Raw genomic sequence first — 12,905 nt, forward strand, 5'->3', positions numbered from 1 at the left:
AAGAGCCATTCTTTTTATGCATTAAAACTTTAGACTCATTTCAGTGTGCTCTTTAGTTTTTTTTGTGCGGTTCAGGAATTTTTCAATTTTTTAGGCTTGAGAATTGTTCTTACTATCAGATATTTATATACGTAAATACCACCAATATGGTATATTTATCGACGCGGCAAGAATTACTTATAATTTATCTATGTTAATTATGAATCAATATCTTATTATTGTTTGTATTTTTCGACGCGACAAGAATCACTAACAATTTATCCATAAATATTCATTTTCTTTGTTTACATCAATAGAATATTGTCAAGTTCTTGCATATTTCCAACCTTATATGTTTCATATACATTCTTATCTATTAATATTGTAAAGATAAAAAGTAGAAAAAAAAAAAAGTAGTAGTAATAAAAAAGCTGGACAGATAAGTACAAGATAATATAAAATTATTAACAAAATTTACAAATTGAAAATTGGAATGAGACGAGGGATGAGTTGATATTACCAGCTAGTATTTGGCTTGAGTTTTGAGGTCCATCCAACTACTTATTTGCTAATTAAATATGTCTCGTGACTTTATTTCCTCCATTCATCATAAAAAATAGTCATATTATGATATTATGTTATTTGGGGATAGTCCAAAAAAAATACTCTCATTTTTTAAAATGTAAAATTTATCTCTCATACTATATCCATTTTTTCTCTTTATTTTTTTTTACTTCACCTACTTATTCTCGTACTCTTTTACTTTACCAATTTTATATTAAAACATATGTCGTCCACAAATGACACTATTTTTTGTGAGTGGATGGAGTATTACTTATACAATATCCTATTTTTTGTATTTTTTATTTTTTACTTTTTTATCTTTACAATATTAATTGATAAGAATATTTATGAAGCATAAAGTTGGAAATATAAAAGAAATGGCCAATATTCATTAATGTAAAAAAGTAATATGGATATTTATGACTAAATTGTTAGTAGTTGATCTTGTCGCGTTGAAAAAAGGATATATATTGCTAAATTATACTCCCTCCGTCCCGCTTTAGCAGTCCCATTGACTTTTCTGCACTCGTTTTGTAAAAATGATAATAAATAGTTAAAGTGGAGAAATAATAAAATAAAAAAGAGAATAAGGTAGATAAGACGTTTCTCTATATTATTCTCTTTTTTACTCTATTATTTTTCCACTTTAACTATTTATTATCATTTTTACAAAACGAGTGCAGAAAAGTCAATGGGACTGCTAAAGCGGGACAGAGGGAGTACTAAGTAATTTTTGTTGCGTTGAATAATACAAACAATAATAAGATCTCGATTCATAAGTAATACGGATAAATTTTTAGTAATTCTTGTCGCATTGAAAAATACAAACAATAATTACATCTCCATCCATAATTAAGATTGTGGGTTGAATCGTTAAAGTACAACGGACAAAATGTTTCATTGTTAAGTGTTGTTGTTTGTATGCAACGTTCGATCGAATCCCGCATATGAATGTCCGATAGTAAGAACAATATATTCTCGATACATACCTATATAGTCCAACAGTAAAACTGAAAAAATCCTCAACATGGTCGAAACCACTAATAACACATAGAAACTAAAAAGCACTTTGAATCAAATATTTAATAAACAAAAAGAATAGAAAAACAAAATGTAGGGATTAAGAGATTTGAACAAAGGAAATACAAAAGATTAAATAATGGAAAAAGTTAACACATAAAGACAGACCTACCAACTCAAAAAATAAAAGCATAACTGAAACACATTCCCAACCACTCAAGTAGTATTTGACTCACACACACCAACTAAGTCAAACAGCACTATCTCCTCTCATCCCACACTCCCTTTTTCTTCATTTATAATCCCCCCCTCCCCTCTTCACCCTCCTCACACACTCACTCACTCTGTTTACACACACATAAACACAGTAACACACAAAAAATAGATATAGAATTAGAGATGGAGCATCTTAACAAAGGGGCATGGATGAAAGAAGAAGACGAGATTCTCATCAAGCATATCACTGGGCATGGTGTAAGCAACTGGCAACATATTCCTAGAGCTGCAGGTATATATATCTCTTTCATCTCATCTCATTATAATCTTGGTGTGTATGTATTTATTTTGATTTCTGCGGCAGGTCTGTTGAGATGCGGCAAAAGCTGTCGGCTTCGATGGAACAACTACCTCAGGCCTGATCTCAAGAGAGGAAATTTCAGCAGGGAAGAAACTGCAGCCATCATCGACCTCCATCGTTTGCTCGGAAACAAGTATATATGTTCTTCTCTCTATCTCTATCTCTCTCTCGCGCGCGCACACAATTAATTAGTACATGATGCAGTTTCAACGAACAATGCAGAAAACACCAATTCTGTCAAAATTATTTGAAATTTGCACCGGGCTTGCACAACGAGCTGATGAATCATTTAAATGGAAAAATAGTCTTTTTATTGTTTTTAAGTTTTATTTTTTAAAGTTCTTAGGGTTTCTAAACCATTTATAATTAGTGAATTTCATTGGAGTAGTAAGTTTTGGTTATTATAATGTATTACAAATTCAAAAAATTAAGTCATTCTTATGGTGAGTTAGCATCGATATATATATATATATATATATATATATATATATATATATATATATATATATATATATATATATATATATATATATATATATATATATATATATATAGAGGATTGTGATCAATTGTGATTATTTAGGCTAATTGAGAAATGAGATGCAATAACAGCCACTCATTTTTATTAAATGAGTGGTCCAGATTTTGCCACACAATAAATATTTTTAGATTAATTTATTATGAAAGGGTATAATAGTAAATTCAATGAAAACAAATGAAAACAAACATCTTCGCCGCTTCCGTTCTTCAATTCTTCTCCCACCAAATTCTGGCGCATCCGATCTGATGCACCTCTCCAGCGACGACGAATTCGAGCTCCTCCGCCGCTGCCTCGCTCCAGAACTCCACCCACCGCGCCGTCCTCCCCTCGCCGCTGTCTAGGCTCCTCCAATTATTCAATACAGCCGATTTCTCGATCTCGATCTCTCTGGATTTGTTAATTGAGATTAGAAGCAACTGAATCCATCTAACTATATCTCAATTTCATGAGCAACAACTGTTCTCAATTTCAGATCTGTCTCAGTGATCTGTCTCACCGAAATCGGCCTCGAGAGGTAACGAATTGAATTCCGACGTTGATTCGAAATGAATCCCCTCCAATTACTTGATGCAGCCGATCCGCAAAGGCTCGGTATCCTAATCGAAGCGCAGTCGAAACGAGAATGATGGAGATTTGGTGAGAAGAAGTCAGAGATCGAAAATTGAGGAGAAGAAATCTGTTTCCACACAGCCGCACATGCTTACCTGGCTTACAGATGTGTGAGAAAGAAAATTGGAGCTGAGAATTTGGAGAGGGCGATTAAAATTGGGGGAAATTAGGATATTCAAGAGTGATGATAGATAACATCTCATGGTCTTGGTTGACCGCAGCAACGGCTGCTGCATTTTTATTTTGATAAATTATATACACCGAAATTCCTTTTTATTCTCAGAACTTTTATCTCGATATTTAACATTTAAATCAGTGTTGATTATTGATTGATTATGCCTGCTTTTATTTGTTTCGGTTTGTTTATCAGATGAGAGTATTTGGATGTTCTATGTGGGAATATTAGCAACATTTATCTTTACTCTATTAATTTGGATCTGTAATATAATATGGTTGGAAATCGCTAACTTGGTACAGGTTTTGTGGTTGAATTTGTTCCTTTTTGAAGTTGAATGTGATGCTTTGTTTTGATTAGAGCAATGTGGTTTATGAGCATTTCTTCAAATTTAAGGTTAATTATAATGCACTCCAGGTGTTTGGTGATATTCTCCAAATGCAAATTAGTTGCTAAGAGATAGATTCAAGATTTAGCTATCTTCCTTTTTTAATGTCAACTGCATATATAATCTATGTCAACTACATATATATAATGTCAACTATATGTACAATCCATGTCAACTACATATATAATGTATGTCTAACTACATATACAATTCATGTCAACTACACACGTATAATGTCAACTACACAAGCCTGTCGGATTCTTTGTCAGCACCGGGACTCAAGGGGGCGGACAAGAGACCACTGCGTAAGCTTCAATTTTACTCTTGTATTAATTTATTATGATAACGTGGCTTGCTTCAATGATGTTGAAACATGAATAGTTTGTTGGAGATGAATCGAATTGTTTGTGTGATGCTTTGGATTTTTCAGATTGATGTGGAAATGCGTTGCAATTGTTTGTTTTACTTATGTATACTGCAATTTTGAAAATGTTGTCTTGCTCTAACAAATGCAGATTAATGTGGTGTTTGATTCATTAGAATCTTTGTTCACTTTTAGTTACCGAATTATTGGATGGAACTTTTGGAATGACTTCTTGTATCTGTGTTTGTGAAATTTTGGAATAATAGTACTCACTAGCATCTGACTGAAAATCGACTGAGATATTCTTCTAATTTTGTTAGAATAGATTTTGTTAGAATAGATTTTGTTGCTTCCACAAACGATGGAAAGTCTGGGATCTTGTAAGACACTATATCAGTAGATGCAGCAGTTTTGAAGTTGCAACTGACTAAATTGATGAAAATGTTTATTTTTTACATGAATTATATAGCTCGTTGACATAATAACGTTTGTTGTTGACATGAATTTTATAGGACGTTGGCATAAATTTTATGAAAAATGTTGTTGAGATAAATTATATGTAAAACATTGTTGTTGACATGAATTATATGTAAAACATTGTTGTTGACATAAATAATATAGGTCGTTGACATGAAAATATTCGTTGTTGACATTAATTATTTGTAAAATGTTGTTGTTGACATAATAGTTGACATAAATAACATTTGCTTTTGACATCGTGGTTCCCATAAATAACATTTGTTGTTGACATCGTAGTTGACATAATGTCTCCGTAGTTGACATCGCGAAAATGACAGTTATGCCCCCTAGTTGACATAATGTTTGAGTAGTTGACATTGCGCGAAAATTGTGAATGAGTGGCTGAAAATGCATCTCAATTCTCAATTAAGCTAAAAAATCTCAACCTAACAAGACCCGTTGTTGATATTTGATTTTGCTCTCTATTGACATCTATTGTATGATTTTGTTTTTTTTTAATTTTAAGATTTGTTTTCTGAGTTGTACACTCTTTATACAAGCTGTTGACATTTGGTTATAAGTTGTTGACATTTCAATACAAGTTGGAGTCAGACTTGCCTCCGTGTTACTCGCTGATGAGGGCGTCCAGGCTTGACATTTCAATTACAATTACAATTCATGTTTTTAAGGTTAATTACAATTAAAAATTATGTCAACTATATATACTAGCCATGTCAACAACTAATATAATTATGTCAACTATGGTGCATATCGTGTCAATGGTACATACAAGTCATGTCAACTACGGTACATATCGTGTCTACTACACGTACAAACCATGTCAACTATGTTACATACTATGTCAACTACACGTACAAGCCATGTCAACTATACATAGAAACCATGTCAACAACAATTATAAGTCATGTCATCTACACATACAAGCCATGTCAACAACAATCAGAGTTGTTTCTTAGTTGTTAACATATACTCAAAGTTATTGACATTATCTTATTAGTTGTTGATATTTGATTCTGCTCTCTAATGACATCGATCTTATAATTTTCTTTATTAATTATAATATTTGTTTTCTGAGTTGTTGACACTTTATACAAACTGTTGACATTTGGTTATAGGTTGTTGACATTTCAATACAATTTGTTGAACTGATTAACATTTGATATAACTACTAAGTTCAAACTTCAGAATCCACAATAATAGTTTTAAAACCCATCCAACTATATAATTTAAGATTACTTACACATGGAGATGTAGTCATATAATTTAAGCTTACTTAAACATATAATTTAATTATGCTCAATCATAATTCATGTTTTTAAGGTTAGTTACAATTAAAAATCATGTCAACTATATATACTAGTCATGTCAACAACTAATATAATGTGCATATCGTGTCAACGACACATACAAGTCATGTCAACTACGGAACATATCGTGTCAACTACACGTACAAGCCACGTCAACTATGTTACATACTATGTCAACTACACATAGAACCATGTTAACAACAATTATAAGTCATGTTAACAACGATTATAAGCCATGTCAACTACACATAGAATCATGTCAACAACAATTATAAGCCATGTCAACTACACATAGAAACCATGTCAACAACAATTATAAGTCATGTCAACAACACGTACAAATCATGTCAACAACAATTATAACCAAATGTCAACTACACTTTCAAGCCATGTCAACAACAATTCAGTCATTTTATAAAAACAATATACTATTTAATCTTAGTTTTAGTTATTTTATTTTAACAATATTCTCTACTTTCTATTTTCTTTTCTCCTGTTGCATTTCTTTGTTCGCTTCAACTTGTGCGTCATCCATTGGGCTTGCGGTTGGTGGTGAGATAGGAGAGGCTGATTCATTGGCTCACCCCTTTAGGATCATTACCTGGCGATGTAGGGATATTTTCTCTGTTTCTTTCTTCTGCATACTGCTTGTAAATTAGTTCTACAATGTTAGTATATAAACTGTAGGAGTAATCTAATGTCAACTCAGAGAAACATATGTAAACAAAATGATGTACTTACTTCATCAAAGAAATGTCCAAATTTAAAAGTTGGAAATTCAGTCAAATCTTCAAGAACTTCCTTTTCTTTTTCAGCAATAACTATTGATTCAGATATTGTTTTCCAGTGATCAAAAGTATAAGACTTGTCTTGAAGGAACGTCTTGGACAAATGAAGAAACTTGTCGGCCATAGATTCAAGTGAAGTCGTTTGGCTTTCAAGTGCAGATCAACTCAAGCAGTTGCATCAAGAAGCAAAACACATATGATGACTGGTGGGATGGGGTATTGATTGACAAGAGAAACCTCAGATATTTATTCAGGGACAATAAAATTACAAAATCCACTGGATAAAAACAGGCATAAAACACCAAAATATGATTACACATCATCCCTAAGACCCTAATTGTTGGGAACATCCATGAATTGACACTTGAGATTCTAGTAGAGATTGAAAAGACTTACAACTATGCCACATGCAATGAGTCCAGGCTTCTCCCTGTCATCCATACAGACACATAGCAGTAGAAAAGCTCCTATATACCAAGGGATTGCACCCAGAAAGAAACTGGTAATAAACCTAGCAAAAAAGCAGCAAAATCAGAGAAGTTCCTATTTCACTGAACAAGATGGTAAATCATTCAACTATCATGAAACTATCAGCTGCACCGCATACATTATCTCTTAAGAAAAGCAATTTTGAAATAATTAAGTAGACAATGACTGCTAGATAAACTTACAAGAGCCATCCAAGACCAACACCAAAACAGGGGAGCCGTTCCTCCCTAAAAGGTCCATGAGCAACAACATGACCTAGAAACATTTGTATGTTTTCTACAGCCATTCAAACAAGCATACACTATGTCAATATAATTATGTCAACACATATTCAAACAAACATACACTACTACTGTCAACAATATATTATTATAGCTATGTCAATAGCTAGTATATAAAATGTCAATAATTTTAAAAATTTTAAAATCAAGCAGAATAAATCAATATCAATTATACACGATATCATGTCAATAAGAAGTATACCATGTTGACAACAAGTGCATGCATGTTTTTACGATTATGTCAATAGATAAAGTACATAATAAATCTATGTCAATAACAAGTATACCCTATCGACAGCAAGTGCATGTATATTCTTAAAATTATGTCAATAGATAAAGTACATAATAAATCAATGTCAATAACAAGTATATCTCATATATAGCAAACATAATTATCTGGTTACTATTATGTCAATTTGACTATGTCAACAGCGATTCTAATAAGTATACACTATGTCAATAACAAGTATATCATGTTTAAAGCAAACATAATTATCTTATTACTTTTATATTAATTGTTAAAGTTTATAATGTCAACAGCAATCCAAACAAGCATACACTATGTCAACAGTATACAATATCATCTCAATGACAAGTATATGCTGTTTATAGAAAACACAAGTCTATTATCATAACTATGTCAATAGCTATTGTATGAAATGTCAATAATCTTAAAAATTTAAACAAATCCTTAACTGGAAGCACAGATGCATGTTCTCTTTCGTTTTTTCCAGCAGCCTTGTTGATTTTCCTCTCTTTCGATTCTACCATCGCTAATCAACAATAAAAAATCAGCAGAAATCGAATTCAGAAGAAAACAAATCCAGATCTGTTTTAATACACTAAAATCGAAGCAATATACTTAAAATTTGAATCAATTTCTTAACCTGAAGAATTCACTTCAACGACCGCCGATTTGGAATGCCTTTTTCTGGCTACAATCGGTGCTTCAACTTCAACTACTTCTTCGATCCTAATTTTTGGAAATTAATTGATGTAGAAAACTGAACGAAGTCTAAGATTAGGAGATGAATTGCGACGAAGGGAAGAGAAGATGCAGAATTGTAGAAGAAATTTGGGAGAGAACTCAGAGAAATGTTCGAGAGTTTTGCCGGCGTGTTTTGAATACAGCTGAAACATTTTAGAGCTGAAATGACAATAACACCCCCCTATTGACATAAACTAGAGGTTGTTGACATCGCGCTAAGATTGTGAATGGGTGGCTGAGATTGCATCTCAATTCTCAATTAGGCCCAAAAATCTCAACCTAACAGAACCCTATATATATATATATATATATATATATATATATATACCTTTTGTTTGTCATGGAATTAATATGAACTTTAATAGAGCTAATCATTACTAAGCAATTCATTAACTATCTTAATTAATTATGCAGATGCGCTCTTATAGCTTCCCAATTGCCCGGGAGAACGGACAACGACATCAAGAACTTCTGGAATACTTATATCAAACGGATGCTCATCGGCCGTGGCATCGACCCTCAAACCCACATAAACCTCAATCCATCACTATCGATAAACCAAAACCCTAGAATTTTCTCTACACATAGGGACGCGCCCTTGATGGTTAGAAACGACGCCGGTTTTAATGCTTTTACGGCTGTGAATCGTCGTCCTAATATCAATTTGGATATTTCCACCAGACCTCGTCCGCAAATCAATTCAGATCTTCCCATCAGACCTCTTCCACAAATCAATTTGGATGTATCCATCAAACCACGTCCCCAAATCAATTTGGATCTATCTATCAGACCTAGTTCCCAAATTAATTTGGATCTTTCCATCAGACCTCCTAATCCCTACTGATCTTCGAGTGAAGCTGCAAAACTAACACATTTTTTTGGAAATGGCTCTCAACAATTATTATTAACTAATTGTCATTGTGTCTGAGCTTGTACCCTTTGATTAAATGTGGAAGCTTTTGGCCTTTTTGATATAAAAATATGAATGCAGTTTAATTTTCTCTTTGTTATTGATTATTAGTTCATAGTTAACCTTGCGATTTAGTCAAGTTTTTGGAGTTGAATTAAAACTTGCGTCGTATCTGAACGGAAGTAAGGCTCTATTTCGTATCATGAATTTGAGCAAGCGGAATCGGAATCGGTGTCATGAATTCCAAATCCAATGTTTGGTACCACGAAGTATTTGGATTTGGAATTGAATTACAATTCCAATTCCACAATTTGAATTTCATATCAAAAGCAGATGATAAAAGTTTCTAATAATTAAAAAATTAATATAATTAGGCACTTTCATACACTATACGCACACTGCACAAACAATGCACACAAAAAGTCCATTAATAGGAGTCTCGTTAAATGGTGAAATAGTCTTTTTATTGTTTTTAAGTTTATTTGTTAATTTTGATTGTAGTCACGTATATAAATATCTGATAGCAAGAACAATTCTCGATAAAGATATAGTCCAATAGTAAAAATATCCCATTGAATGTACATAATCTTCCATCCAATGCAAAACTGCCAACAAAATACTGAAAGATTCATCAACATGAGTAAAAACCCCACGTAGAAAACTGAAGAGCACATTAATTGTAATGAATTTAAATAGCTAATAAACAAAAAGAATAGCTCCTCATACGAGCCTAAAATTAGTAATCCCTCCGTCCCAAAAAATTTGTCACATTTTTCCATTTCCGTCGGTCCCAAAATATTTATCGCATTTCACTTGAAAATATTTATAGGAAAATAATAGAAACTTGAAAATTTTGTCATGGAAAAACATATTAAAAAAGGAGTTTAAATTTTACAATGCATTGAATGTCACATCGCATGATATGTGATTTGGATAAACAAAGTTTTCCAAGTCAATCTGTTTTATTATATTAGAAATTTAGAAAGATAGTACTAACATATAAGTGAGATACTACTTTGTGCATTATTATTTTTAGGTAGTTATGTCTTTTTGTGTTAAGAATCATTTATTTTTCAGTTATTAATCTCTTCTTTTTCTTTCGTTCAAATCTCTTCATCCCAACCATTTGTTTTTTTCATTAATTAATCTATTCTTTTTCGTTAGTTCAAATCTCTTCAGCCCAACCATTTTTTTTTTTACTTTATACATGTGGTGTAAATTGGCAATTTTTGTTTTTAGGCTCATATAAAGAGCCATTCTTTTTATTTATTAAAACTTCAGACTGATTTCAATGTGCTCTTTAGTTTTCTTTGTGCGGTTCAGGAATTTTTCAATTTTTTTAGGCTTGAGAATTGTTCTTGCTATCAGATTTTTATATACGTAAATACCATCAATATGGTATATTTATCGACGCGGCAAGAATTACTTATAATTTATCTATGTTAATTATGAATCAATATCTTATTATTGTTTGTATTTTTCGACGCGACAAGAATCACTAACAATTTATCCATAAATATTCATTTTCTTTGTTTACATCAATAGAATATTGTCAAGTTCTTGCATATTTCCAACCTTATATGTTTCATATACATTCTTATCTATTAATATTGTAAAGATAAAAAGTAGAAAAAAAAAAGTAGCAGTAATGTAATACCCGCACCAGTATTTTGTTTTCGATATAGTAATGTGGAACTAGAAATGTAACGTCCTCTCTTGTTACGTTGAAATAAATAAGAACTCGTTGCTTTGTGTTTACTTAAGTGTCGATTAGTTGCGAAGTAAAAAGTAGTGAGAGTCGGAACGAACCAAAGCAATTCCATATTTTTTTTATGATACATAACTAACGAGGAAGAATTTGAAGAGTTCATTTCCTAACTAAGAAAGTTCAACTACTTTCCGAACTACACTTTAGCCTACATAATTAAGTACATGTGAGTTTATGAGTTTAAGAAAAAGGAATTTTTGAATGCTAGTACAAGATATACAAGTATGGGCCTAGAGCTTAGAAGAGAAACTATATTTCTTTATAGTGTAGCTTCCACTTTTGGACTTTCTCCTCAGGCCCAAGCCCTTTTTGCTCGGCCCTTTTGGTTGAAATAAGTCAAGTACGAGCCAGCATCTCTTTTGAGTAACTGTAACATGAAAAACAAGATCAAGTAAAAACCTTGCAAGAACTGAGGCTAGTTGTCTCCTAAGTAAAGAAAAGGGAGCAGCAACCTTTCTTTTATAGACCAAAATACCTTGCCAAAAAGGGGCAAGGGCAGCTGCAGCTCCTGATCTCCCAACAAGCTCCTGCAAAAAAAAAAAAAAAGAAGCCAACAAATAACATAAATGCATAGTCCTTATATCCTTAGTATACCACCAAATTTCAGTTAAAGTTGCTGCAAAAGATCAAAGAAAAGGGATATTTGCTGCAGGAAAATAACAAGAAATACAACAGCTTCAATTAAGGCTTCACGAGTACACACTCTGGCCTATAAATTCCCCTCCACACCACCTATGAACACTCTCCTACACACCATAATATTTTCCAGCAGTATAGAGAGTTAGAGGGTGGAACGAAATAGTAAGCAGCAACAAGGACAGCCCCATTCCTTCACTATCACAAGAAGTAACACACAACTCTCCTTATGACTCCCTTTTTCATCCATGTAGAAAATCACCACACAACCATGCTTAAGCACAAAGGTGTCACTTTGAAAATCCACAACAAAAAAAAAAAAGTAGGAAAAACAAACACAAGCATGTATAGAAGCACCTCAGCTTAGAAATCTCAAATGGCATGCTAAATCCTAAAAGAAATCACTGAGACACAGGCACTCTCTGTTTTTTTTTCGAACCTCATGTTTAGACTCGAGAACTTAGAGCTTCAGAACCTTCACATCATAACAAACTAGTTTGAGAAAAACCATAGTCTGCCTCATAGGCCAAATTCAGTAGCAACAATATGAACTTCACCGCCAAGAACAAATACAAGGATTTTAATTTCATATAGCTGCTACCCAAGTCTCAACAATAAACTATGTAAGGTAAGGGAGTAAAAAGGAACTTAGCTTTAAGGCCGGCGAGCAGCGGCGGCGGCGGCGCTGGTCTGCGATGCGGACCGAGCAGCGCCTGCCTCCGCCGGAGATGTCAGCGACGGCGCTGAGTCGCCGTGAAAGGACGGGAGGCAGCAGCGGCGAGCTGCGATGGCGGATGGCAACGTCGGACAGAGGCGCTGTTTCCCCAGATTCTCGCGCGACGACAGCGGCAAGGGCTCGTCGCAGGTCAATAGCTGGCGGCGTTGACGGCGAGACCGCGGCGACCCGACGACCGGCGCGGCGAATGGCGCTCCGGCGACCAGGTGAAGCGGCGATATCGCCGAGAGGAAGGAGGGAGAAGAGTTAGGGTTTTTGTGTTTCAATTTGGGGATTTTGTGTTTTGAGAGAGAGAGGCCGATAGT

General features: G+C 33.6%; 1 protein-coding gene and 1 long non-coding RNA gene across 2 annotated transcripts; one reads left to right on the forward strand and one right to left on the reverse strand.

Moving 5' to 3' along the window:
- Positions 1 to 1,962: 1,962 nt before the first annotated feature.
- Positions 1,963 to 9,433, forward strand: LOC148932219 (transcription factor MYB7-like). Its single transcript, XM_089063700.1, has 3 exons — positions 1,963 to 2,071; positions 2,144 to 2,273; positions 8,965 to 9,433. Exons 1-3 carry the CDS (start codon positions 1,963 to 1,965, stop codon positions 9,392 to 9,394), a joined length of 669 nt encoding a protein of 222 aa, XP_088919826.1. The 3' UTR covers positions 9,395 to 9,433.
- A 1,832-nt stretch (positions 9,434 to 11,265) lies between these two features.
- LOC148932220 (uncharacterized) lies at positions 11,266 to 12,905 on the reverse strand. Its single transcript, XR_016135096.1, has 2 exons — positions 11,681 to 12,905; positions 11,266 to 11,595 (listed from the first exon to the last, which is right to left on the reverse strand). It is a non-coding gene; the product is annotated as an uncharacterized LOC148932220 (long non-coding RNA).

This window comes from Salvia hispanica, chromosome 2 (assembly GCF_029641045.1).
Source record: "Salvia hispanica isolate PSC_SH4W2 chromosome 2, Shi_PSC_v1, whole genome shotgun sequence".
NCBI classification, from domain to species: Eukaryota; Viridiplantae; Streptophyta; class Magnoliopsida; order Lamiales; family Lamiaceae; genus Salvia; species Salvia hispanica.